This window comes from Esox lucius, chromosome 5 (assembly GCF_011004845.1).
Source record: "Esox lucius isolate fEsoLuc1 chromosome 5, fEsoLuc1.pri, whole genome shotgun sequence".
Lineage (NCBI taxonomy): Eukaryota > Metazoa > Chordata > Actinopteri > Esociformes > Esocidae > Esox > Esox lucius.
In genome coordinates, this window is record NC_047573.1 from 11,006,310 (window position 1) to 11,033,104 (window position 26,795).

The 26,795-nt window shown below is 41.8% G+C and overlaps 1 protein-coding gene across 3 annotated transcripts; it reads left to right on the forward strand.

Annotated features, from left to right (window-relative positions):
* The first annotated feature begins 120 nt into the window (after nucleotides 1-120).
* On the forward strand, nucleotides 121-26,337 carry si:dkey-191m6.4 (rho GTPase-activating protein 22). Of its 3 annotated transcripts, XM_010865237.5 has the most exons (10): nucleotides 126-872; nucleotides 4,657-4,856; nucleotides 6,481-6,568; nucleotides 19,914-20,045; nucleotides 21,567-21,774; nucleotides 22,412-22,544; nucleotides 22,729-22,802; nucleotides 22,891-23,012; nucleotides 23,554-24,523; nucleotides 24,790-26,337. In XM_010865237.5, exons 1-10 carry the CDS (start codon nucleotides 830-832, stop codon nucleotides 25,010-25,012), a joined length of 2,193 nt encoding a protein of 730 aa, XP_010863539.1. In that variant the 5' UTR covers nucleotides 126-829; the 3' UTR covers nucleotides 25,013-26,337. The 3 variants fall into 3 exon arrangements, 2 of the variants coding, with proteins under 2 accessions (XP_010863539.1, XP_010863546.1); XR_002196821.3 differs by lacking the exons at nucleotides 23,554-24,523; nucleotides 24,790-26,337 and having other exon boundaries at nucleotides 121-872; nucleotides 22,494-22,544; nucleotides 22,891-23,003; XM_010865244.3 differs by lacking the exons at nucleotides 126-872; nucleotides 4,657-4,856; nucleotides 6,481-6,568 and adding an exon at nucleotides 11,443-11,806.
* The last annotated feature ends 458 nt before the right edge of the window (nucleotides 26,338-26,795 follow it).

Consider the following 26,795-nt stretch of genomic DNA (forward strand, 5'->3'; position numbering starts at 1 on the left):
GGAGATTAAGAGAGATAGACAGAGGTACATATACAGATAAACTGAGATTCAGAGAGACAGAGATACGGAGAGATAGAGATACAGAGAGATAGAGATACAGAGAGATAGAGATACAGAGAGATAAAGATAGATACAAATAGATATACAGAGACAGGGAGAGAAAGAAGGTGGGTGTTCAGATGTGTAGAAAGGAAGAACAGATGAAGGAGAAAAAAGTAAAGACAGAAAAAGATGGAGAAGGCAGAAGATGACAGAAAAAAAGAGAAAATGACAGAACGTTTTTGGAAAAGAGAGAAAGACACGGTTGCAGCCAATTAACAGGGTAGCTGCCTTCCAGAGAGAGCAGAATGGAGAGAGAGCAGAATGGAGAGAGAGCAGAAGGGAGAGAGAGCAGAAGGGAGAGAGAGCAGAAGGGACAGAGTGCTCTCCCCTGTGTGTGTTCCCACCCCGGCGTGCCTGTCATGGGAAGGGCATTCTAACCACACAGCCGTTTACCGGTCAGTGTGGTGTGGCGGGCGGCACTGGGCTAAGATCCTCCCACCTCCCCCCTCCCCATCGGCGCAGTTGCCCCGGCGATGAATAATGCAGCAGGGAGGGGTGGAGGCCACTGAGCGTGTGCGAGGAGGGATCCCTCCCCTCGCAAGCCGCATCCCCCAGCCTGCTGCTGCCGCTGCTTACTGCAGAAGGTCAGCGGGGGAGAGAAGAACCAGAGTCGGGAGGGGAGAGCACGCTGTGTCGAGACCGAGAGAGGAGAGAGAGAGGGAGCGGAGGGAGGCGCGCTGGACACACGGACGAACATGCCGAGAGGGGAGAGCGTGGTCCTCCAGCGATGACAGCCATGCTAAGTCCCAAGATCCGACAGACCAGGAGAGGTGAGCGTGTCTTTTCCTCTTCCACTATTATCTAACCACACTCGTACTCGCACGTCTGAATGGAGCACATGGGCGGGACGCATAGAACACTACTACGATGCCACGAATGACATCATCATCTCCCGTTCGGTCTTGGTGATGCCGACCATATGCTGGTCTGTCAGCTGCTGCTTTCCATGTTTGCTCCATTGACACTCGAATGTTACAGAATGACGGTTGAGAATTCATGGTGTACTGTAACGGTGATAGAAGACCTGGGTAGACAAGTGTTCTCTGATTTTCTCTCAGGATAACATGAAATTGAGAGTGCATATGAAATAACATTTTGGAAATTCTATTAAAAAAAAAAGAAATTGATTGAATTAGTGAGATACACACAGTCTCTACGTAGCTTTGTAATTGGTACACACATTAATTCCTTTTTATTATTATTCAACCTAACATTACCAAACCTGATTCCCATTCATAGTCTATAGAAATCTATTTCCTGCTCCATAGAAATCAATTTCCTGGTCCACAGAAATCTTTTCTAATCTCAGCTGTTTCACTGTCATCCTCACGCCTCTGAAGTACGTTACCATGGTTTTGGGATGAGACTGTCTCCTAGCTAATCTACAGGCACAGTAGTACAAACACACACCATGCAACAGAACGGACAACATAGCTACGGTTCACGCACACACACACACACACACACACACACACACACACACACACACACACACACACACACACACACAAACAAGAACACACACTAAAGCCAATACAACAGCATTACACGTCACTGCAGCTGAACGGCACCAGCACCCCCCACCCCTCACCCCCCCTCCTCCCCTAATCCAAGTTACGGCGATTTTCTTCAGCAAAATCACTAGCGTGATACATTCATCAGCAGCAGATAGAGTCCGCGGACGCACCTGTTACTCTAACAGTTCAGTGGCGCCATAAATCACTCAGCTAGTTTCATGAAACTCCATTTCCTCAAATGGATTCCATGGCGGGAGACAAGAGCCAGGTCATTAATCGTGTGGCTGATAAGCCTGCCCATTGTAACAGGTCATTGTATAATTATTGTCTGATGTGGAGGACTATTCCTCCAAACGCTCATTAATATCAGTGACTGGATGATAAAGGCATGCCTACACATGCTAGGCAGTCACGCCGTCATATACTTCTGTGGCCAGGATGACTGTCTGTGGGTGAGTGTAAGCCCATCTTATTAAAGAAGACTACGGTGGATTTCATCTTCCACAGAAAAAAAAAAAAAACATTGGTCACATTAATCAAGAATTTGACCTACACTGTGGACATCACTGAAACATCTAAATAGAGAGGTTACTATACTGTATATAGGGCACATTGCCTTCGCTGCTGTGATGTCATGCTTTTAGACTTTAGCTATTGATTGATGCTATCAGTAAAGCTAATACACAATATACATTACTACTAATGCATCTCTTTGCATGAGGTTCATTGATGTCTCTAGAGCATAATGGAGGGGATGTGATGTGGATGTCTGAATTCCAGTGCTACTGTGACTGAACTTAACCATAAACACAGGAATAAATACCACAGATGCATAACCCTTATCTAAATGAAGGGCTAGTGTTTTTTCAGAAACCTTTACTTTGCATAGCAGTCCCAACGTTGTTTCTAACAACCTGCTTTATAGACTGTGACCACATTGTAGCAACGCCCATGACAACACAGGGAAGGTATGAATCACCACACACACACAGTCCTACATTGGCCAATGTGTTCCAATGTGTCCTGGCTGCAACAGCTGGTGCAAACCAACATAAACCACCATGGCAACATTTACAAATCATTCCTTCATTCCACATGGACACAGAATTTAAAAGAATGGAAACTGGAAAATAAGACTCACAAGGCTTTACCCGAAATGTCCCTTTAGAAAACCCACGACAACACAATGTGCAATGTCCTGGAACACCAATGATGAAATACATCTAGCCGAAATGAGAGAACAATAATGAAAACAGTAAAGAAAAACAAACTTATTATGTTTTCAACTAAGAAAAGACTGTTAGAGAATGCAATACACCAGTTACAATATCAGAATGAAGGAGCTCATTTTAGTCTATGACATTTTAGTCATTTAGCAGATGCTCAACTGCAGAGTGTCTTACACTTAGAGCCTTCATCTAGATCTATAGTATAGGTGAACTTCATCTAGATATACAGTATAGGTGAACTTCATCTAGATATATTGTATAGGCAAACTTTATCTAGATATATAGTATATGTGAAGTTCATCTAGATATATAGTATAGGCAAACTTTATCTAGATACATAGAATATGTGAAGTTCATCTAGATATATAGTATAGGTTAACTTCATCTAGATATACAGTATAGGTGAACTTCATCTAGATAAATAGTATAGGCAAACTTTATCTAGTCATAGTAAGTAAATGGTTCCAGAATAAACAACAAAGTCAATGCTAGCAACAAATAGGCAATTTAATCTGAGCAGTTGGCTTTCAGACATTTTCAGAAGATTCCTGTCAGATTATTATTACAGATTGACATTCGGCAAATGACGCCAGGATGGAAGTGATCAGTGGCCTCTGTTATGAGGACAGAGCTTAGGTTTCAAACAGGTGCTCTATGAACCCGACTGGGTTTGTCTCCAGGGTAAACCTTCAGCCCGTTAGGCCGGGTGTTGCGTCTGGCTCTGCAGGGAGGGTGAGGAGCCACAGTCCCACCCACAACCACAGAGGAAACTGTACCGTTACAGTAAGTGAACGGACAGTTCGATCAACCAAACTTTTCAAAAGAACAAAGGAGGGTGACTTCGGGAAGACACGTCTGAACATATACTTTTTCACAGAGGCTGCATATATACTAAAGTGTATCCCATCCGGCGATGTCAGAAGATCCAGCTTGACTAGGTTAGATACTCGTGGCCATCCATTCCCACCCTATATAGAAGATAATAGAAAATAAACAACAAATAAAGAAGAAGTAGAAGAGAGAAAAGGCAGCATATACATTGATTTCCATTCCTCCTCTAAGCCATCCGAGCATTGACCCTTAGTGTGCCATAGAGGAAACCCGGCCGAGAGGATGTCTGCCCGATTGATTTTTATAAATTATACATGATCATCAAATAGCTTTGTCTTGTTTGCCTTGAGATGTGTTTCAGAGTGACTATTCTCCCAGGATGCTCAGGTCTCTAGAAGCTGAATTCAGGGTTTTGTTTATTCAGTAAAATGCCATGATTAATGGATGCTGTGTTTTTCCACTGGTAATCACAAGATTTTAGTTTCTGCACATTGCAACTCTTCAGTAGAATTCTGTGTTTCCTGTTATTGATCAGGTAGCTCACGTCATGAATTGTATTGAACAGAGGACTGACTAAACCTGATACAGGAACAGCATGGAGCCAAGAGCCTCTAGACAGAAGTAGCCTGTAACCTGCATCTGAAACAGTCCTTAGCTCACGTTACACTTAAACCCAGAGCCAATCCCAGGAGGTCTTATTATCACAGTTCAAATGGGCTCCCAGTTATATTGGTCTGCCAGAACAGAGAATAACTCTATTCCAAGGGCTTTACATGAATCGCTCATGTCACCTGAGGCCTCTTCTGTCTTCCCTGGCTAGGGAGGGGCCTCGGTCTCAGCTCCAGGGCAGGATATGGGGGGGGTGGGGGTGGCGTGTGCCTCACCATGGCAACCCTTGAGCTGTGTATTATGCAAGTCTCCCTGCCTGCCTGGCGTGTTGATCTGTATTTAAGTGTTTGTGTGTCTCCAAACCTCAGCTAGATCTAAGAGCATGGTGATGGGGGACGTTTCCCGGGGCCCGTGCCGGCCGTCCTCCCCTGGTCTCCAGGAGGGGGCCCTGAAGGCCGGCTGGCTGAAGAAGCAGAGGAACATCATGAAGAACTGGCAGCTGAGATGGTTTGTCCTGCGCTCTGATCAGCTCTACTTCTACAAAGATGAGGAGGAGACCAAACCACAGGTACTGAGAGTTCATACCAAAGCTTTTCCTCACTTTCCTACAGAAACGTCCCTTCTCCACTTCAGTTGTCTGTAGTCCATCACTAGTTCAGATCGTTTCCGGGAATATTTCCGGTGGTTGAAAGAGTAACACGGTAAACATTAAAAAGGCTGGTTTGGGACTACCACAGCATCAGGCCAGGGTCTTCAGGAGATCCAACTCCAGAGGGCAGATGGCCCCATTCTTTCAGCGCTTGGTGATCGCCTTCCTCCATTCCAAGCCCGACATCCAAACCCCTCTATTGGCTTCCACGTGCCTCCTCGTTTGACTGCTGCCACGTAAAACGCAGAGCCGTCTCCCAAATTACAGTACATACACATGCTCACACACACTCTCCATTGAGGCCTTACAGGCTGGAAGAGCTCTCCACTGAGACCTGGCTGATTGATTGAAGGCTTTGACAGACACCCTTTAATCACAGACTGTCAATAGTCATCCTGCCAGCATTGATTTCTCCTGACACACACACACACCCACACACACACACAGCAACCAGGATGTGTGCAAGAGTCAATATGTCCTTTTTCTAATCAATACAGATTGGAGCAAGGCACTGCGTAGGCAAATCACCCAGCGAGGACTCACACTGAGATGAAAGGAAATTATAATTGGAGAACATTTGCAGTTTTCTATTACGTAGAACAGACCAGTAAGCAAAGGTGGTACCACAAGTCCGGGAACGGTGTGGCAGAAAGAACAATGCACCTGTAGGATTATTTCCAAATGTCCACTATCGGGTTCACTGATTAATACAAGATTATTTCCAGTCATTTGAAATGGAAAAAGACTAGGTAGACTATTCAAGTGAAGTTTGAATATAAGAGCGTTGTGCGTTGTGCCAAGCCAGCAATTTCCAGGAATTTGATTGATCAAGACACATACAGAAGTTACAGTACAGCTTTAATGTGAAGAGGACAAACAGTGTGTGCAAGTTGTTAAATCATGAAGCATTTCAAAGAAAGGTTATTTGACCCTCTTTTTGAACATTTTGCAGCTACAGATTTCACACCTGATGGAAAAGTGTTTTGGCAAATGCTTTTTGCGGCACTCGATTCTTCGACGGCAAGGGCAACGAGGAACGAATGGCCCAGAAAAGTTGCTCTGACAAATGTATCGTCTCAGATCTTGAGTTGTGTGTCTTGGTTTACCTCATTCGTTTGTTCCAAGAGGTATTTAAGGCACACTGTACCCTTGGGAGCTCTGCTGTGCAGTTCTACCAATTTGTTACCATGGTAACTAATGTGGCGACAGCTTGGCCTCTGGTTTGGCTGTTTGGCAGTTCCCAGCCTGTTTGATGAGGGATTATAAAGTGTGCTGCCAGTCCCAGACTGGTAGAATGAGGCTGACTTTCCTTCTGAGTCGTCTCTAAAACAGGCCTTTGATTCTGTTGTTAAATGACTACAGATCTGCATTAAAATCTGTACATATTATTAACTGCGAAAGTGATAAATGGGGTGGATATCATTGTAACCTAATATTCTCATCACAATGTATTCAATATACCGTATGGCATTAACTGATTAGAGTTTAATCTCAGCAAGTCCTGTGAGTCCTGTGGTTAAATTTCTGTTTTTGTTTGTTCCAGGGCTGCATACCTCTGCAGGGCTGTCAGGTGAATGAGCTCACCGCCAACCCAGATGAACCGGGGAGGCATCTTTTTGAAATTGTCCCAGGTGAGAGTGATCCGTCCACAACAAAGCCTTTCACGGAAAAATACACATGAAAGTCAGGCACCACTGAAAAGAGCTGTGTTTTTAAAAAAGAATATTTGGGAAATTGCAGTTTTCTAACTTATTGATAGTCATCAATAAATAGGGTATGACTACTAAAAATGGAAAATTACATTTTATTCTAAATGACTACAATGGCCAATATTGACCAGCAGGGGGCAATGATGACACAACAGAGACCAGTGTAGGGAGTGGAGATGGAGTGCAAACCCAATACTGACTGACGGATGAGCTTGTACTCCGCAGCAATATTGCCTGCGGGTGGCCTAGGGCGGGTGCCAGGATAGGTTTGACTCCGGACTACAGCCCTTTGACTACCCCGCCCCCCTTTCCAACCATATCCAGCATCTTTCCAACCATATCCACCATCTTTCCTACTCCTTTCTGTCTCAACAATAAAAAAAAAAAAATGTGAAGGGACTTTTCCACTTCTTAATTAAAGCGAAAAACAAAAAAATAAGGAACCCCGCTGGTGTTGATCTCTCTCATTACAGAATCTCCGAACTAAGACTCAGAACTAATAACTACAACATAAGTACACACGCGCAAGTGAAGCCTCCTTGCTAATGACATTTTAATACTGGAGGAGTTAAAAAGAGAATGTTCTAGTCTTTTCTAAGCTTAGAGACCCTAGTTGCTGGGTCTCATGACTATCAGCTGTCTGTTACGGTTGATGTCCATGTACACATGGACAGCTTCGCCTGGGGGCAACGGCGCTGGACAGACCCAACTCTGTTATAAACTATTTCTTACACAAAGTACAGATGTAATGTCATTTTCAGTATACACTGTGTGGGCTAGGTAGCTACATCACTCAGTAGAAGGCTATTTGCTCAGTGGTTCTTTCCAGTGTTTATTGTTGCAGACGGGCCAGCGGGTCTCTCTCTGTGTGTTTTATTTATGAGGAGTACGCTAAACATTGCAGGAGAGTGTGACCTCAATCATCCTCTACTGGCTAAAGGGCTTTACACATACCCAGCGGAGATTTACCAAGTTCCCTGCTGAGAGCACGCTCCTCTCCTTCTAGTGCAGTGGAATACATTCACACACAGTGCAACTGCCACCAGTGACCACAGCAATAATAAAACATAGTTGATTTGGAAAAAGTATATCTCTGTATGAAACTACAAGGGTGAATTAAAAGCACAACTCTCCCGTAGCCCAGAGTGACCCAGGAGACACATGTAATGCTGCAGCATAGACCCCACATAAGACTATAAATGTACACTATATAGATGTGTATGTATACTGTATAAACATATAACTACATATGACCACAGGACATGGAACAGAAAAACATTTACTATGATTTGAAAAAGATATATTATAATAGCTAAATGTGTCTCTGTAAACTGCTAATGTGGACGTACTGTACTGTGAGCTGGTCCTACTGTTGGAGGTAATGTTAGTTACATGAATAATCACTTAACCACAGCCAGACAGTTGGCCGCATTATAGGGCATTCATCTGGGAAGAACCAGAATGCCATTGGGCAAGAGAAACCCATTGTTTTCAGTGTTTTCAAAAGGCGCTTCACTAACAGGCTCCATAATACCGTACAAATTATTCCATTTAAAGTGAAAGTTATTTAAACTTCCAATCCTGAACCATGTGACCTCACAAAGTGCAACTTTAGTGCTTAGTCATCAAAAGAGGAGATACCGCTATTACAGCACGATGAATGCAGCACGTCACTTACCACGTCACTCCCCTGTTACCCATCCACCACTGTCTGTCTGTGTGTCTGTCTGTCTGACTGACTGTCTGTCTGACTGTCTGACTGTGTGTCTGTCTGTCTGTGTGTCTGTCTGTCTGACTGACTGTCTGTCTGTCTGTCTGTGTGTCTGTCTGACTGTCTGTCTGCCTGACTGACTGTCTGTCTGTCTGTGTGTCTGTCTGTCTGTCTGTCTGACTGTCTGTGTGTCTGTCTGACTGTCTGACTGTGTGTCTGTCTGTGTGTCTGTCTGTCTGACTGTCTGACTGTCTGTCTGTGAGCACCTTCAGTGTGGCTGGGCAAGGCTGTCAGCATAAAGGCAGACGAGACAATTTCCGCGAGAACGTAATGGAAACATAATTACTGTTAATCAGCTTAAATTAAAGCTTTTGCGCTTCTGAACTGAACAGCCACTTAGGCTCAGGTTGACTATGGCATTACGATAAAGATCCACACTGTCGCTTCAAGAGGAGGGCTTGGGGAACAGGATCATGGGAAACAATTATTACTGTAAGGCTTCAACAAAGTGGAAGCTGTTCGTACCCTTCTTGCAGTAGGTCAAGAGAGACGACTGTCAAAAACGTCTCAGATGCATTCTTGACTGATAGTCCCGTGTTCACCGGTCAATTTCGCTTTTAACTGTGATGTCGGGCGGGTCAGAAAGCCCATGACCCCTGAGGCTGCTCTCTGTATGGTGTTTCTAGTACATGTGATGAATTCATTCCAGCACCTTTTGTCTCCCGTCACCACATCAGCTCGTCTTTTCAGAGCAAGCCTGGACACATGGGTGTCTCGGGGTCTCATTTCCCTGATTCTATCCACGCATGACCTCTGGTAATGAACGTCCTTGCAAGTTGTGTTTGATGTGGACACTTTAAGGTCCTTGCCCTGTCCAAACAAAAGAGAACCCAAGGCCTCTGAAAACTGACACTGAGTCATCAAGGGTACAAATATGCCTTGCTTAATTACTTTCCCTCCAAATACCTTGATACATGATCCACTCATTTCCTCAGGCGCATGTACATTGATAGACATCCTGTATGACCAAATTAACCTGTTCATCATATCCAATTATATAATTAAATTGGTTTGGGAGGCCTAACACGTTTTTGAAGTGAGAATTACGGTTTCTTTTAACCCAACTATCTTTTGGGGAAAACAGCTAAATCCAGCAATTCAACTGAATATAGCCTAAATTAAGTAGACTAAGCTGAAACAGCCTATGAGTAAAAATAGGCTAAGCTGAAACAGCCTACGAGTGAACATAGACTAAGCTGAAACAGGCTCAAATGGAACAGGCTAGACAACAAAAGGCTATAACTGAAAGCCCATCAGAGTAAGGAAGAAGTTGTAATAATCAGTGGTTTTTAAATGCCCTCTGTGCTTAAGGGGCCCCTAAAGGCTGGGCTTTCTTCTGTGTTGGTCTCATGAAGCCAGCTGGGAAACAACAGCACGTACAGGGTGGTACACACCCACACACACACACACACACACCCACCCACACACACACACACTCACACACCCACACACACAAAACATACACACACAAGCCTGGGTAAACGACACCATCTCAGCTAATTAATTATTGCAGGATACTTGTTTAGCCAGTGCATGTGCGCACACACGCACGCACACACACACACGCACGCACACACACACACACACACACACACATTTGGAGCCAGTCCTCTATCCCCAGCAGCAGTCTAAGCCTTGCAGACAATCTCAGCCTTATCATAAATACCTATTTGCTAGAGTGGGAATACAGTTCTAGACAAAGGAAAGTCTATCTAGGCCTGCAGACCTCTGCTTAGCGCCAACTGTTTGTAGGGGCAATATTTCAATTTCAGTAACATTTAAATTATATGTAGATACACTTCTATGTTCATTCGCAACTGGAACGTAACACGCTGACAGAGTTTGGTTCTAGGTACAACACACGAATGTGCAACGCTTTGCACTCACCAAAATGGGGCGGCGTGTCCCTGAGCAAGACAGTTACCCAAAATTCCACCCATCATGAATGAGCAGTATTTCAGGTGGTTGACAGTCATGTAAACTAGCATGTGTTCAACATTAGCTAGATGAGCCAGACAGTCAAAAACTCTTTGAAAGGGAACTGGGGTGTTCCCTTTCAAACACCCCAGTATGTCCCACCAAATGTTAGATAGATACTGTTGTTGAGTTGATAACTAGCTAGCTACATACTGTCATTGAATTAATAACGTCCTAACTAGATACAGTTGTGGAGATAATAACTAGCTAGCTAGATATGGTTATTTAACTAAAAGCTAGCAAGATAAAATACTTTTGTTGAGTTAATAACTAACTAGCTCGACACAGCTCTTGAGTTAATAACTAGCTAGCTCTTTTGTCATCTTCAGTAATGTGACCATCATCTAAATGTCAAAACGTCACTAACCAGTATGTTCATACTAACAATAGATTAAGGGTTAAAAATACATTATTGGCAGCCCTGTTTGTTATACTCGGAATTAGTTATTTTGGGACATTTGTCCTGGTTTTTGTCCTATGCCTTTTGTGAGCTTATGATCTTGTTCACTTCAGTAATGTGATCCAGGTTTAAAAAATAGACCATAATACATACCTCGTTTTTACCAGAGCTTCACTGTGAGCTCTCCTTACTTGATATGCATAAACTGTCAGTAACTACAACAATGGCTCACTTCATGACCCCAGACAGTGTCGTGAAAGGAGACAATTGAAAGCTAAAAAGCTACATATTTTTGTGTTAGTTTATGTCCCATGTCTATAACTGTGATCAGTTGACTGGCTACACATCACTCTTTCTGGTCACTTTAAGCAAAACAAAAACCAGACAGCCTCCTTTAAATATGGGTTAGTGTAGGACAACGTAACGGCCCAGTGTGATCAAACAACATAATTACACTGATATAGAACATGCGGTTTAGACTCATACTATAGATCCCCATAACAGATTTGGCCAGCCTGAAGCTTCCTGATTGATTAGCATGGTCTTGTTTGTTTTCCTCAAGAGTGTGTGTGACTGTATCGGCGGATGTGTGTGTGCGTGTATACTGGGAGGTTTGTTTGGTGAGGATGGGAAGAGCACTACACACACAGCACATCAGCCAGGGAGGGAGAGGGAGATCAAGGCAAGAGCCCACAAGACGAGCTTAGCCCTCAGTACACTCCTCCCCTGGGATCTGCCCGGAGGAGCGACCGCTACAGCACAGTCACCAATGACAGAATGTAGGAATGAAGAAGAGAAGACGCTGGGACATGTATTTCGGAGTCTTTTTGTCCGGCCACCGAGCATGCCTCACCGCCACTGCTCGCCCACTACTACCTGTGTGTGGATAAGGATATACGACCTCCAGGAGGTTAGCCCGTACCCTGGTCATGCCACAGCTGTAGCTCTGCCAGCATGGGAATGGGGCTGGCCTGCTGTAAGCCCAACCGGCTCAAACAGGAACACCTGCGAGGTAATGCCAGCTACCTTTTCGGAGTTGTACTGTAAATGTAATTTTACACCGCTAATGTCATATAATAAGGATGTACACTGAACAGCTGTGGACTTTTGAGGTTCATCTGTCTGTTGTGGATGGGACTTGATTACTCCATAGTACAGGTAGTATACTATGGTGTGGTAGAGTACAGTGTGGTAGAGTATGGTGTGGTAGAGTATGGTGTGGTAGAGTACAGTGTGGTAGAGTATGGTGTGGTAGAGTATGGTGTGGTAGAGTATGGTGTGGTAGAGTACAGTGTGGTAGAGTATGGTGTGGTAGAGTACGGTGTGGTATAGTATGGTGTGGTAGAGTATGGTGTGGTAGAGTATGCCATACCACGACAACAAAGGCTGACATGTAGTTAGGGCACAGGAGTCACTCCAAAGGGATTTCCTCTGTTTGTGGCGGTGCCCATATTGCATTTCAGTGTTAGTCTTTTTTTTTTTTTTTAAAGGCAAACTATTCTGTTCATCATTTTTATTGTGAAAATCAATTGAGGACCGGTTCTAGAACTAATCATAGCTGCTCCAGACGACAGAGTCTAGAAAATGTTCACATTATAACAAAATATAACATTTGCTAGACATTTGTCTCTTACTTCCCCATATTTGACTCCACACACAATGGGTGGCTAACATCATACACAGCACGTGTGCTGCCCTACACACTGCCACACATAATCTGCACAAAGGTCAATAAGACTTAATCCACAGAATAATAATCTGGACCACTGACATTACACACAAAAATGTTGATTAACTTCAGGTGCCTGCTCCTCCCAGCCAGTTACTCAGAATGTTCAGCAATAAGTTGAAACTCTGCTGAAAGTCTACAAACCCCCTGAGCAATTTTCACATTCTGGTTAATTCAATTCAAACCTTCGAAGGGAGCAGAACTTGACAACATATTACACAATTTCACAATGATGTTAAAATTACTGAAAGTTTGTAGTTTCTGAATTAAAATGGTTCAGTTGTAAAGGCTGCCAAAAGTACATCCACCAATTATTATGTGACGACACACAGTCAAGACAGCTTCAAGTTTTAATTTTATTAATTGAGAGCAATTTTTACAACTTTTTTCTGACTAAATGTTTTTATTGGGGTTTTTTGATAGACAGCTGACATTAACATAATACAAAAGCACGGCTAGAAGAAAAAGGTAGTTGAAAAATATTAAAATAAAGAAAATAACAACTAACTAACTACCAAACGGGAATTTCTAAACAAAAACAAAACGTCTAAGAAATCCCAAAAATATATATTGCAGATACATATATTCATACATATCTATACATATTGTTTACATTTAGGTAATCTAGCAGATGCCCACAAATAAAAAAGTATAAATGCAAAGACAATTATTCCAATATAAAACAGCAGCAATTTTTGCTATTTTCCATAAGAAATCAATGGTCGTCCTCTCGGTCTTCTTTCTTCAGCACCTCTATCTGTTCCCCTTTAACCTATCACCCCTAACCCTCCTTACACCCCACCCTTCAACCTCCCGTCTCCACCTATTCCCTGCGTCTCCTCTCCTAACCCTAACCCTGACCATGTCTCCTCCACACCCGCTCCTATGTTTTTGGGCTAATCTACAGATCCATAAAAAATGAAGATTTTGAGTGAGGAACAGAAGGGTTCAAATTAAGAGACCACTGCAAATTGAACGCTTCTGTTCCTCACTCAAAACGTTCCTTTTCAACTTTTTTGGAAAGGAAAGGAAAAAGGTGTAGCGGTCTTTTCATTTTTTCCGGCGCTGTGTATATAAAACAAAACACATAACATTTTATGCACATTTGTTTAAACATCATTAATAATTTCAATTTGTAGAGGAGGTTATAGAATGAAATGTAATCCATTTTCGGCGTAATTTTAGGCAGCAAATTGTTTTTACGGCCGCACAAATGTGTGTGTAGACTTTGGCTACTGAAGGTATCTTTTGCATACTGTATGAGTATCACCGGTCTTTCATCTACCCTCCCTTCTGGATCCATCCATCCGTAAACCCAGGGGTCAGTCTGACATTTAGCCACGAGAGGGAATCATTATCATTTCAAATGACCTTCACTGCAGTTGTCAGTGGAACATGAAGTGACTTAGTCATAATACCATTCCTTCAAAGTACTCAGTAGGGAGTAAGACTAACTTTCATGAATTCCCAGCGCTTGGCTTTTTATTATTGTCTCTAAATCAAATCTTTGTAGCTACCTTATTCCCTCAAACAGACTTGCTTCATCTTTTTTTTCCCCTCCGTCTGCCATTTCTTGATAGATTTTATGAAGCTGTCTTATCTGTCTTGAGAATGGCAGGCTGGAAGAGAGTCTTGGCTCTGTGCAGGCTCCTTTATGTCTGTGTCGGCAGGACAACTTTATCACTCGCTTGATTTTTCTCTTTTCCTTTGGCTAGATGGATCACTTATGTGGGCAACCTGGAGGGAAAGGATCCATCTGGTTCACACTGTTATTAATGACAGGAACTGGGTTTGAAAAGCTTTAGCTTTCCAATCAAACCACATAAAGCCAAACCTTTTTGAAGAAGTGCTTTTGAAGCTGTAACGATAATACTTTCATCTTTCAAATGAATGGAAAGCGCTGTTTCGTACTGCAAGTACCCAATATACAATTTTGGTACAAGGCAATAAAATTTATTATTTCTGAGAATTATATGATGGACTCCTGTACGGGAGTCCCTTTATTCTCAGTTTTTATGAAGCCCATATCAGATGGCAGCAGCTAGCTAAGCATTATTGCTTTCCGCCTGTCTGGTATGAGTAAGTTGTTTGGAAAGCAGAAGACAAGTGGGAAATACAAACAATATTCTACAAATCAAATGATACAATAATAATTTAATAATTTATGAAGGTGAAGGAATATACAACAATATTTTATTGTCAGGTATATGGGGGTTTCAACTTATTCAAAGAAAGTGCTATGCTAACAATGTGCTAACAGGAATTCTGCCTACTCCATCCAAACTATATTACGTACAGTGAATTAAGAACTGACTACATTTTATAATAATAATAGCCGCAATCATGACTAAAGAATTTCAGCCACGACATAAGACCGGAGATTTTCAAACATTTTTGCTTTGTGACCTACCAGCTGTGGTACTGTACATACAGGAAAAGCCAGAAAAAAACATACACAGACCAAGAAATGTCCATAAAATATTGGACGAATACAAAATATTTTTCAAAACATGCAACTAAATGTCAGTCTTCTTGTGACAACCTTTCAGAGATTAACTGTATAATGAAGAATGATCTGCAACAATGTAGTGTTTGTTTAAAAAAAAAGGGGGGGGGGGGGCTTGGCAATTGGATGCATTTTTCTTTGCCCTGGGCAAGAATATTTGAAACCCTGATCTTCACAGCAAAAAAAGATAATGCTGTGTTTAAGCTCATTTTCTGCAATTCCACACATTTTGCCATAAAGCAGATTCAATCATGTCGAACATGTCATTTATCTGTGCCAGCACATTTATACACAGTATACGGTACCAGTCAACGTTTTAGTACACCTGGAAATTGCTCAGATAAAACCCTTAAAAAGTACTGTGCTTAAACTTTTGACTAGTACTGTGTAGGTCCCTATAAATGATCTTTTCTGCATACATTTTATTCATCTGTTTTTCCTAAATGCAATCTTGTTTGACCGACTAACTTACAGTGTTGGGAAGTCTTGCACAGGATACAAACCTCTATCTAGGGGGTCACTTGAGTACACAGAGCCCAGAACAGTCAACGTGATAAGACTGGGCAGCTCCGTGATAATTACAGTGGTGTGAGTTTGCTGAGATGGGTGACAAAGGCACTTAGCTTTATGGCACCACTGTTTATATTTGGATTATCTGACCAAAGCAAAATGGTATTGCTTTCAATGTCAAGTGATACCATTACATTTAAGATGCATATTTGTGGTTTCCCGTCTGAGACAATGGTTAAATTCCAGGCATCCTCCTTTCTAGCTATATCTCCCTTTTAGTTTTGCCTCTATCAATAAAGAGATGTAAAATACAGAATGAGAGTGATGTCACTCACCTTAAAAAACACAGAAAATGTAAGATGTTTATTTTCATATGTGATACTGTGTCTAATAATTGGTTGACATTTTGGTGCCAAAACCTAGGATTAATTCATTGAATGATGTACAGTGCATTCGGAAAGTAATGACACAGCAAAAACAGGCTTTTAAAAAGTTTTACTTGTGTATTTAAAAAAAAAAAACGGGGGAAAAAACATATATAACATTTAGATAAGTATTCAGAACACTTCCCATGTACTTTGTTGAAGTCACTTTTGCAGCAATTGCAGCCTTGAGTCTTCTTGGGTATAAAGCTACAACCTTGGCACACCTGTATTTGGGGAGTGTTCTCAAGCTTTGGATAAGGAACATGGCTAACCAACCATTTTCAGATCACTACAGACATCAGCCTCTGGCCTGGCCACTCAAGGACATTCACAGACTTGTCTTGGTCGCGTGATTAGGGTAGTTGTCAGGTTGAAAATGAACATTTGGCCCAGGCTGAGGTCCTGAAGCCTCTGGAGCAGATTTTCCTCAAGGATCTGTCAGTACTTTGCTCCGTTCATCTTTCCCTTGATCCTGACTAGTCCACCAGCCCCTGCCACTGAAAAACATCTCCACAGCATTACACTACCACCACTATGCTTCATGGCCAATGACCGGTGCCTGGTTTCCTCCAGACATGAAGCTTGGCATTCAGGCCAAAGAGTTCAATCTTCGTTTCATCAGACTAGAGAATCTTGTGGCTCATGGTTTTTAGGTGCCTTTTGGCATACTCCAAGTGGGCCATCATGTGCCTTTTAATGAGGAGTGGCTTCTACCCACTCAACCATTAATGCCTGATTGGTGGCATACTGCAGAGATGTTTTTCCTTCTGGAAAGTTCTCCCCTCCCCACAGGAACTCTGGAGCTTTGTCAGTGACCATCGGGTTCTTGGTCACATCCGTGAACAAGGCCCTTCTCCCCTTATTGGTCAGTTTGGTAGGGTCGCTAGCACTAGGAAGAGTGTTGGTGTAACCAAAATTCTTCCATTTAATAATGATCGTATTAATGATCATGGCCACTGTGTTCTTGGGAGTGATCTGGTAATATCTGGTTGAGAAAATAAATTGTGAGCCTCTGCCTTAATATAATTTTTTAGCTTGTACTTTTGCATTATTTTGCGTTAGAGATGTAAATCCAACATATTATCTGTTAACTTGTCTACAAGGTAATTTATAATGTATTGCAAAAGTGATACTGAATTGTGATTTGTTGTTAACACAACCAAATATCAACACTGAAGGAGATTTATATTTTTTATCACTGACATTCATATGGTGATATTTGGTCAAAAGTTTTTCAAGAAATCCATAATTGATTAATAGATTCCACCACATTTTTTAAACCACATTTAAAAAAACTCTAATTTGAAAACTCATTACACAGGTGGACCTATCCAAGCAGAAAAGACATCTATACAATTTTATATTAATTATTAAATTGGTAGTGTTGACAGACAGACACAAATAAATATTCAGTTCATCTGAAAGTTGAAAGTTCATGTTGGATGCAGGTCACCATTGCAAACAAAATTCTGTTAAAGGTAATTATTTGGCTATATCTAATAGTTTCATCTTAAGTGAAACAGAAATGATAGTAGTGATAGATTGAGAAAAAATGCTAAATATTGTAAGCCTGAATAGTATAATTTACGATATTTGACACAAGTCGATAATTATTTGCTCTTAAAAACCAATGCTTTGCAATGACAGCAACAGTGAATTCATTTGGTTATTAAGAATTCTCTTAAGCCATTCAAACAAAAGTACACAACAGCGTGCTCTGACTGCCCTTGGTGAACTCATTACCCCACATCTGCCCTCAGACGTTATGTAATTAGGCCTTTCAAACAGGGATATGCTCATTCTCTCATGCAGCTACAGGTGGATGTCGTTAATCTCTTCCAAATTATACAGGACGCAGATCAGATACAACCTCAAGTATATGAGTAAGAGCCGTAACAATGACGTTATTATATGCTTACCAAGTAAACTTTTTTTCTCTGCAGTTTTCTGAAAACACCTTTGTGGTTATTTAATAATTGCCTTTGTCCAAAACAGTACCTTGAACCTTGATCATACGCCCTCCACTCAATATCGTTTCTTAAGACATTTCTTAAGACACTTTATTGAGCAGCCCTTCCTACACTGCTATGCATAGGTATTAAATCAGTCCTATCGCCTCTGTTGAAGAAGCCTGGTCCTATTTGTAATTCTCCTTCTTTAAAAAACATGCAACACTCAGAAAAATTGGTAGAGGTGATGAAGAGTAAACACCAGCTTTGGCATAGAGCAATAGTCTCCAAAAGCAGCACTGACTGGCAACTCATTGACTAGCAACTAGTGCCCTCAATCAGTTATGAAAGCATTCGGACACAAAATCCATGGACAATCAGAAGGCTTCATCTCAGCTGCCAATAGCACTAAATTGTGAAAACCCTGTAACCTCGGACAAAGCTAGGATGATTTAGAGCTTAATAATCACTTTGTTAGGGCTGGCCACGCATTGAAATCTGCTTGGCCTACACCTGCTGCCTGCACTGCTGCTACTGATTCCCCTAGAGTTTTCCCCAGAGCTCCCTTGTTTCTACGTTCATCCAGTTCAGAAGAACAGGGGGGCAGAAGGAGCAAAGAACATGTACGCACTTACAAATCAGCTGGTGTTCATGATTTGAACCCTTTCTCTTTAAAAACCTATATCACCGGCATATTCAATCTCACCAGTGCCTTTTACGGCACTCATCACTGTGATTCTTACACTCTGGCAAAGGGCCTTGTTGTGTTGCAATTGTTATGCCTTTGGTTAGGTTGTCACAGTAAATGAGAATTGGTTCTCAATTGACTTATTTCGTTAAATAAAGGTTAAAGAAAGTGGTTAGTTTTAGTTATGTTCTAATGTTGAAGATCTGGTGTGTCTAAAGAGGGCATTAATTCATAGTTTTTTTTTTGTTTTCTATGTAAAAACTTTGTTACACTTATGATAACCATGCAGTTGAAGTTTTACCTAATTACAATGCTTGCAGCTCTTGTTGAAATAAGATGACAGTTCTGGTTAATGACTTTGCAAATCCATTTGCTTCAAACCTAGATTTGACATCAAAAAACTGTTGACAAATGAATTTAAAAAATACTGCTTCGGCCAGTTTGTGCCCAGTCTGTAGTCTCTTAATAGAGTGTTGGTCCCCTATAAACAGCATCAGTGCGCCTTGGCAGAGATTCTCTAAGTGTCTGTAAATCCATTGGAGAAATGTGATACCATTCTTCCATGAGAAAATCCATAATTTGGTGTTTTGTTAATGGTGGTGGAAAAGGCTGTTTTGGGCACCACTCTAAAAAATCCAATAAGTGTTAATTTGGGTTGATATCTGGTGACTGTGGCATATCATGAAATCAGCAAGTTGAGAAGTCTTTGTCACAGAATCTCCTACCAAACGTGCCCCAACAGTTACCCCTCTTTCAAAGACCTAGAGATCTTTTCTTCAAGCAATAATAGCCAAAATAATGAGAAACTGAGGCTGCCCATTATCTTTCCTATATTTTGTGTCCAGCAGCTTCACCTCTTAACTTTTGGTGCGCAGTATATTCTGCTGTTCTTTGTAAACAAACCAAACTACATTGTATAGTTTAAATCATACCAGTAATAGTATTTACTAATGGGGATGATATAAGGGTTGTTTTATGGCCATAAATCTAATAAATACAAATATTCATAATAATATCCATCACATTTATTTATAAAGCCCTTTTTACATGAGCAGTTGTTACAAAGTGCTTTACAAAATATTTTTTGTCTTCATAATTTAGACATTGGATGAAGGTTGTGGATATTCTCAAAAGACATCCTCTCCCCTGTAGAACTGTGTTATGGGGGAAGAAACATGGGAGATGCTGTAGTGGCTCGACTGCTCATCAACCTTTCATAATCCTCACTACAGTCTTCTTCACAGATTTCAGTTTGGAAACACAATATAACATTTTCCAAGACTCATTCAACTTCTTTGTCTTTCTCTCTCAGGTGGTACAGCAGGAGAAAAGGATCGCGCCGCTATCAGTCATGAGGCCTTCCTGCTCATGGCCAACTCCCAGAGCGACATGGATGACTGGGTCAAGGCCATACGACGGGTCATCTGGGCACCCTTTGGAGGAGGTAAATCCTCCTGGAAAGTCAATATCTTTACAGTGTCCAATCAATTCTTTTTTTTTTTTACCTTCCTTTACAGGTAGAAAGGTAAGCTGACAATAACAACATGGGAACAGTAAGGTACAAACCAGGCAAGAAGTAAACATCTTTGCCCACCCCTACATGAATAAACATAATGATGACCAAAATCACTCCATAGCTGAGTGGAGGTCGACGCTCATCTACTGCATGCCTTACATGCCTCACGTATGCTCTTTCAAGGGGTTTATTTCCACTACCCAAAATATCCTAAAAACTAAAGAGTAAATGTGCAATATATGGTTTATAGGTTTGACAGGCATAAGATAATTGAATGACTGTATGTTTGTAATAAGCTCACTGGGCTTTTCAAGAGTGTCTTTATTTCCTCACCAGTGTCATTACACCATGTCCAGTGTAATGTTGCAGTTAAGGCCCTGTGCTGTACTTGCCATGTGTACAGAAATATAACTAGGCTAGGGTTCATCAAGGCAGCTGCATATATAGATATTACGTTACAACGCCAGCGTTATTAATGATCAGATCATAACTGGTTTGAAACATCAGCGCTTTCAAGTCATAGCTGTAACTCAAAACCAACAGGCATAGGACGGGAGGAACACTGGGAGGCAGTACGAAACGTCGTAGATTCAGGACAGGAAGGGCATTCAGTATGGACGATGCCACTTCTATTGCCTTTTGCTAATCCCTATTGTAGCCTACTTCTCAAAATCCTTTCCCGCTAGAACTCTAATCAGTTAGTTATTTATTTAATATGCAAATTAATCATTAAAACAACAAAGGAATTAGGATGAGGGTCTTCATGGCCACGTTTTTGCTGACATATTTCCCGTCGCATTGGTGTGTGGTATTTCGTTACAGTACCATCCTCACAACATTTTAAACGCCCGGTGGAATATTTTTGAGTTCTTACTCTCCATCAAGAACAGAACTTCGCCAATTGACAGAAATATTATTAACCGGAATACTGCACGCATAACCAATGACTCAAGGACCGGGTCCAAATGGAATATTTACTAATTTGAGATGACTATCCTCCTCTCCTTAAGATTTGTTGTCTGAATCTTTTATCATCCACTTCTTCTGCTCGAGTTCGGCGTTATAAGTAGCATATGTTGTTATGGTAATTACGCCCTAACATAACAAACGTTATCTCGAATGTACGAAATAATCTGGCAGTTACCTCGTCCTTAACCGCTTGGCAAATGTGACTTCAGAATGTGTGAAAAGCGTGCCCTACTTCTTGCTGATGTACTACGACTATTCGGATCTATCAGTGTCTACTTGGCGACTGTGTGGAAAAGAGATGTTGCGTCCAATCACATGGTGGGCAGTTTAAATCCTTATTCGCCCAATGTAATTTTTTTTTATTTATTTTTTTATTACTACTAGCCTACTTCAAACTGTACAAATGATAACCATCCTGAAGTACTGAAACACCGTTAACGCAACTGCACTGCAGGTAAACTACATAATTATTGCATGCAGGGATATTTGGTCAGCGTTTAGAAGACACAGTCCAGGGTGAGAAAAAGTTCGGTCACCGCCTGGCACCTCTTCTAGTGGAGCAGTGTGTGGACTTCATAAGGGAACGAGGTCTAGATGAGGAGGGTCTCTTTCGGATGCCAGGCCAGGCTAACCTTGTGAAAGATCTACAGGAAGCCTTCGACTGTGGGGATAAGCCTTTATTTGACAGGTAGATGAACGTTCTCCAGCCTTTACTGTTATTGAATGGCATGCTGGTTTGTTATTTGTTCAGCCGGTAGTAGTTGAAGTGGTGGTGGCAGTAGTGATCAACTATTGACAGTTATATGCAATATACACATACACTAAATGTCCGGTTTATTAGATACTCCAATCTACTACCGTAAATCTAATAAACTGGACACTGAGTTACATTAAACGTAGTCCTATACTAAATACATTCCATAGAATACTGTGCCATAGGACGTTAACATTTGGATGGTCATTCAAAGTTAGTAGTAGACCAACATGAGGGCTATGACTGTGGAGATTATAAAAAATGTAAACATAAAGATGCTGTCTAGTGCTTTGTCAAATTGGGCTGGATGTGTATTACATTGTTTATTTATGAATAATCTATTAATTGAATTAATATTTGACTGCAGTAAGCCATGAAATTCCAAGTTTGAAAATGAGTACTTTTGATGACATGGGGTACATATCAGCAGATATATGACATACACTATTTACCGGGACCCCTTTTTTGGCTCGGTAGCGCCACTATTAGAATGAGTGGCCAAAAATCCCAGAATGCATCTTTAACCTTATAATCATATTAATGTAATGATTAGAGTTGTTTGCGCTTGTAGTAACACAGACGTCCACACGGTGGCGTCTTTGCTGAAGCTTTACCTCCGTGAGCTGCCTGAGCCTGTTGTTCCTTTCTCCAAGTATGAAGACTTCCTCACCTGTGCTCAGCTGCTGGCCAAGGATGCAGAGGAGGTAGGACAAACTTCCCTGCAGCGGTTCTCTCGTGTTAGTATTCACACTGTGACACTGCAGCCGAATAGAAGACCTACGCGATCATTGGTTTGAGACCAGGGTTCAGGACGTCTTTGTGAATAAACAAGAGCTGTGGTGATACTATACACTATAAACAGTGTATTATGTGTTCTCAACTTCATAGGGTGTCCAGGAGTTAGGAAAGCATGTGAGCAATCTTCCTACTGACAACTACAATCTCCTTAAGTACATTTGCATGTAAGTACAAGCAACACATTCCTTACTTTGAAGATATCATATCTTATTTTATTTCCTCTCTAATTCCATCCTTCTGTCCCTTTGATAGGTTCCTTGATGAGGTTCAATCTCATGCAAACAAAAACAAGATGAGCGTACAGAACCTGGCCACAGTATTTGGACCAAATATTCTTCGGCCCAAAATGGAGGACCCAGTGGCTATTATGGAAGGTATGGATTCTGATTCATTTCTTACTGATGTTAATAGCCTTTTGTGACATTCCAAATAAGAGTTATTCACAAACGAGTTTGGGTTTGACATGCTAACCTTTTCATGTCCAGAACCGACTAGGTTCTAGAGTCTGGACTGTGCCACTTGCCGTTGTGTGGTTGGGTTTACCATGGGCCCGATGCATAGTGGGCAGCTGAACTCTTTGTGGGGAAGCAGCATCATTGGAAGGGGTGTACTTGACTTATTCCACTCAGGCGTCTGCAAGCTAAAACAGAGATTGTTATTTAAGAGAGGGCGTCTGCAAAATCAGTAGTGGTTGTGGGCCAAAGAATGCGGTCTGTTTCTCAGACGATGAGTACTTCCTGGTTGAGTGAGCAGTGCGGTAAGCAGCAGAACATTTTAGCAAGCAACTGCAGCGTAGTGGTTGCGATGAGACAGGACTGGAATTGTTAAGGGGACATAAGGAGGATAAAAAATATGTAAAAGAAATTGTACGTATTGTTCCTTATACATTTTTATTGTATCTTATTTCCTGTACAGGGACCTCTCTAGTCCAGAGCCTTATGACTGTGCTGATCAGTGAGCATAACCGTCTGTTCTCGGGAAGGGGGGAGCTAGAGGTCCCCGTTCCCCAGCCAGAGGTGACCCTCCATGGCCAACAGCTCCAGCAGCGCAGCATCGGAGGCTGGATTTCTGAGGAGGACCTTCAGAGCTGCCCTATGAAACCCAACGAGGACCTCGCTTGTAGCAGCGCCTCGTCTCTGGACGCAAAACTCTGTGCTGCCTCCACACCTCCACCCAGACTAGCTTCTTCGGGGAAGGGGGAGACAGTGGTCAGCCCCAGCAAGCAGACCAAGAACATTCCCTCCTGGAAGTACTCCTTTAAGGGCTCTTCCACACAACGGCACCCTCCTCAGGCCAAGCTGGCAGTTTCTACAGCCGATGTCACCAGTGTGTCCTCCAGCGGGAACTGGCTGATCAATGGCCTGTCCTCTTTGAGGGGCCACAGACGCACATCCTCAGGTGAGCGTGCCAGGGATTCCAGCGCCTCCTCCCAAAGACTGTCCACCTACGACAATGTCACCTCGTCCTCAAGCATGGGCAGTGTGCCTAGTGTGGCCAGTACTCCTTGGTCCACCTCCTCCTGTGAGATCTCTGTACCTGACTCTGCCAGTGAACCCTCAGGCCCTAACTGTGGGAATGGAAAGGCATCAGGCGAGTGCCAGTCGCAGGAGCCATCTTCTCCTCAGGACCATATGGGAGGCCAGGAGGAGGAGCCGGTCAGAGAAAGGGACTCAGAGCAAGAGCAGGACAGTAGCGAAGCCATGGAGCTGTGTGTTAGCAGTGCAGGCTGCAGTGACAATGGAAACACCATAGCCAATATGTCCGTGCCATCTATTGTAATGTGGGAAGACCCTGACGGAGGCTCCAAAGCACTTACCGGCCTGGTGGAGGGGCTGAAGGAAGAGCTGAGGAAACAGAAGATTTCCTATGAGACCAGGATCAAAAAGTAAGTCTGCTGGTTGTATAGTGTACTACACGGGTTAATAGTTTAAATACAGTCTAAATGACATCCGTAATGGAGGTCTCTCCTCCAGTTTATCAACTGTCTGATGAAACCGATTAGAAACATTTCAGTTGAACTTATCAAAACATGCACAGTAAATTGATTCGCTTCACCCAAAATTTGAAAGGATCAACAATCTCTACTTCCTGGCATCCAGGCGAACCAATACTGTAGTTGTGTAAATCAAACTGTGTGTGTGCCCCCTGCAGGCTGGAAGAGTCCAGTGCAGTGCTTTGTACTCAGATGGAGCGTCTAGAGCAGGAGATGGAGCAAGAGAGGAAAAAGCAGCGCATGCTGGAGATTAAGCTGCGCAATTCAGAGAGAGCCCGTCACGACGCAGAGAACAGGAACAGGCTCCTAGAAAAGGAAATGGAGGACTTTTTCTCTACTCTGGGAGACCTGGCTCTGGGAGCAAGGACTAGCGACATTTAATAGCCTTGGGCAAAGTCATACAACTCTACAGTCTCTTCTCACAGCCGATTGCCTTAGATCCGCAAGTGAGATTTAGAACTACGTGTCCAGAACGGGCAGCTGCGTCTCTCGTTTGTTTCCTCAGGCATCGAAGTGTGCCTATAACCCAATATGTAGGGGTGAGTATTGTGAAAACGGAACAACAAACAAAATGGGACATTTGAGCTGTTTAATGGAAATCTCTGCATGTGTCCCACTTTAACACTACTCAAGACGTTGCTTGTTGACACACTTACTCACCCTATACCTTTAATGTAAAACATGGTTTTTCAACTACTATCACTATGGGTACACGTTCATCACTGCTGTGTCACTCACATGCCACCTAATACAGTACACAATGTGAAAATACAACCATACCAAAGTCACACTCCATTAAGGGCCAGTGTTGTAGCTGCCATGTTGGTTCGAGACATGTGAAGCAGACCACTACCCTCTAAGAAACAATGAAGATCTATCCTGGCTGTGCCTTCAGGGACCTTTTCCTTTAAAAAAAAGAAAAACATATAAAAAAGGAACATATTGCGGCCTCGTCCAGAAGTATAGTCACTTTCTTTCAATAATACTCAAATGTTACTACATTTACTGCTGAACTTAAATTAATCACTATTAAATGTGTGTTAAAGAGCAACATAACATGTCCATAGTCACTTTCAGTAAGTTGCCTATTGTTAATTGAATGGAAATGTTGGAACAGAATGTATATGTTAGTGGATGTGTTGTTGATCAAGCCAGCCCTGTAAATTGAGTCTTAATTAATTATTCAAAAAATTTATATACTGTAGATTTGAAGGCAAAACATTTATAAATTTCCCAGAACATTGTTATGTAAGTGTTGCATGTGGTGATACTGTTGATAGATTTGTCTTTTTCAGAAAACTGCATAGACATTTCTAGAAGCCTGAACTCAAAACATTAGATTATTGACTACCTTATAAACTGTATAATATTGTGGCAATGTGACTTATTTTGTTTTTACACTTTATACTGAATCTTCACTGATGTTATCTGATTATCCTTCACATATGCTGTTCATATGGTAATGTTTACAAGGTGGTGTTTTGAAAGAAAAATGTACAGGTCCGTAGCTGTGACCATGTCAATGACAGCAGTTGAAATGTTTATTTTATCCAAAAACAAACTTAGACTAAATGTTTCTTAAGTCTTTGTTTAAAATGTAAAGGTGCTTATTTATTATGAATCTAAACACTTGTAATTAATGGCATTATGGTAATCTAAGTAAATAAAGATGAGGTGTCATTTTTGTGACTGACCGTCTATGTCAACCAGTTGGTGATGTCAGACTTAGAGCACACACATTTAATTAACTATATTACAGATTAGTAGAGTGATACCCATTGCAATAATACACACTTTTTACAACCTAGCAACCTCATCAAGAAATATTAGTATTTTGGTATTGTAGTGAACGGCAAGACAGGGAAGGAAAACTAGTTCTATGCATCCTATTCTATTAGGGAGTAAAGGCATAACAGTCACAGGGCCGAGCGTTTGACTCCCAGTGTGGGTACCCCTTTAATATACAATATTTGCATTAGGTGTAGGACTTCACCAATGAAACTGCATTATTTACCAGCTGAGTTTTAGTTGCACTTTCCATTTTTCAGAACACTGGATCTAACGATCTTACATAAAGGATGTTCTAAAATAGATAGTTAAATAGAAAGAATTGCAATTTACTTAACTGCTACAGCATCTACCAAACATACAGGGTGCTACATTT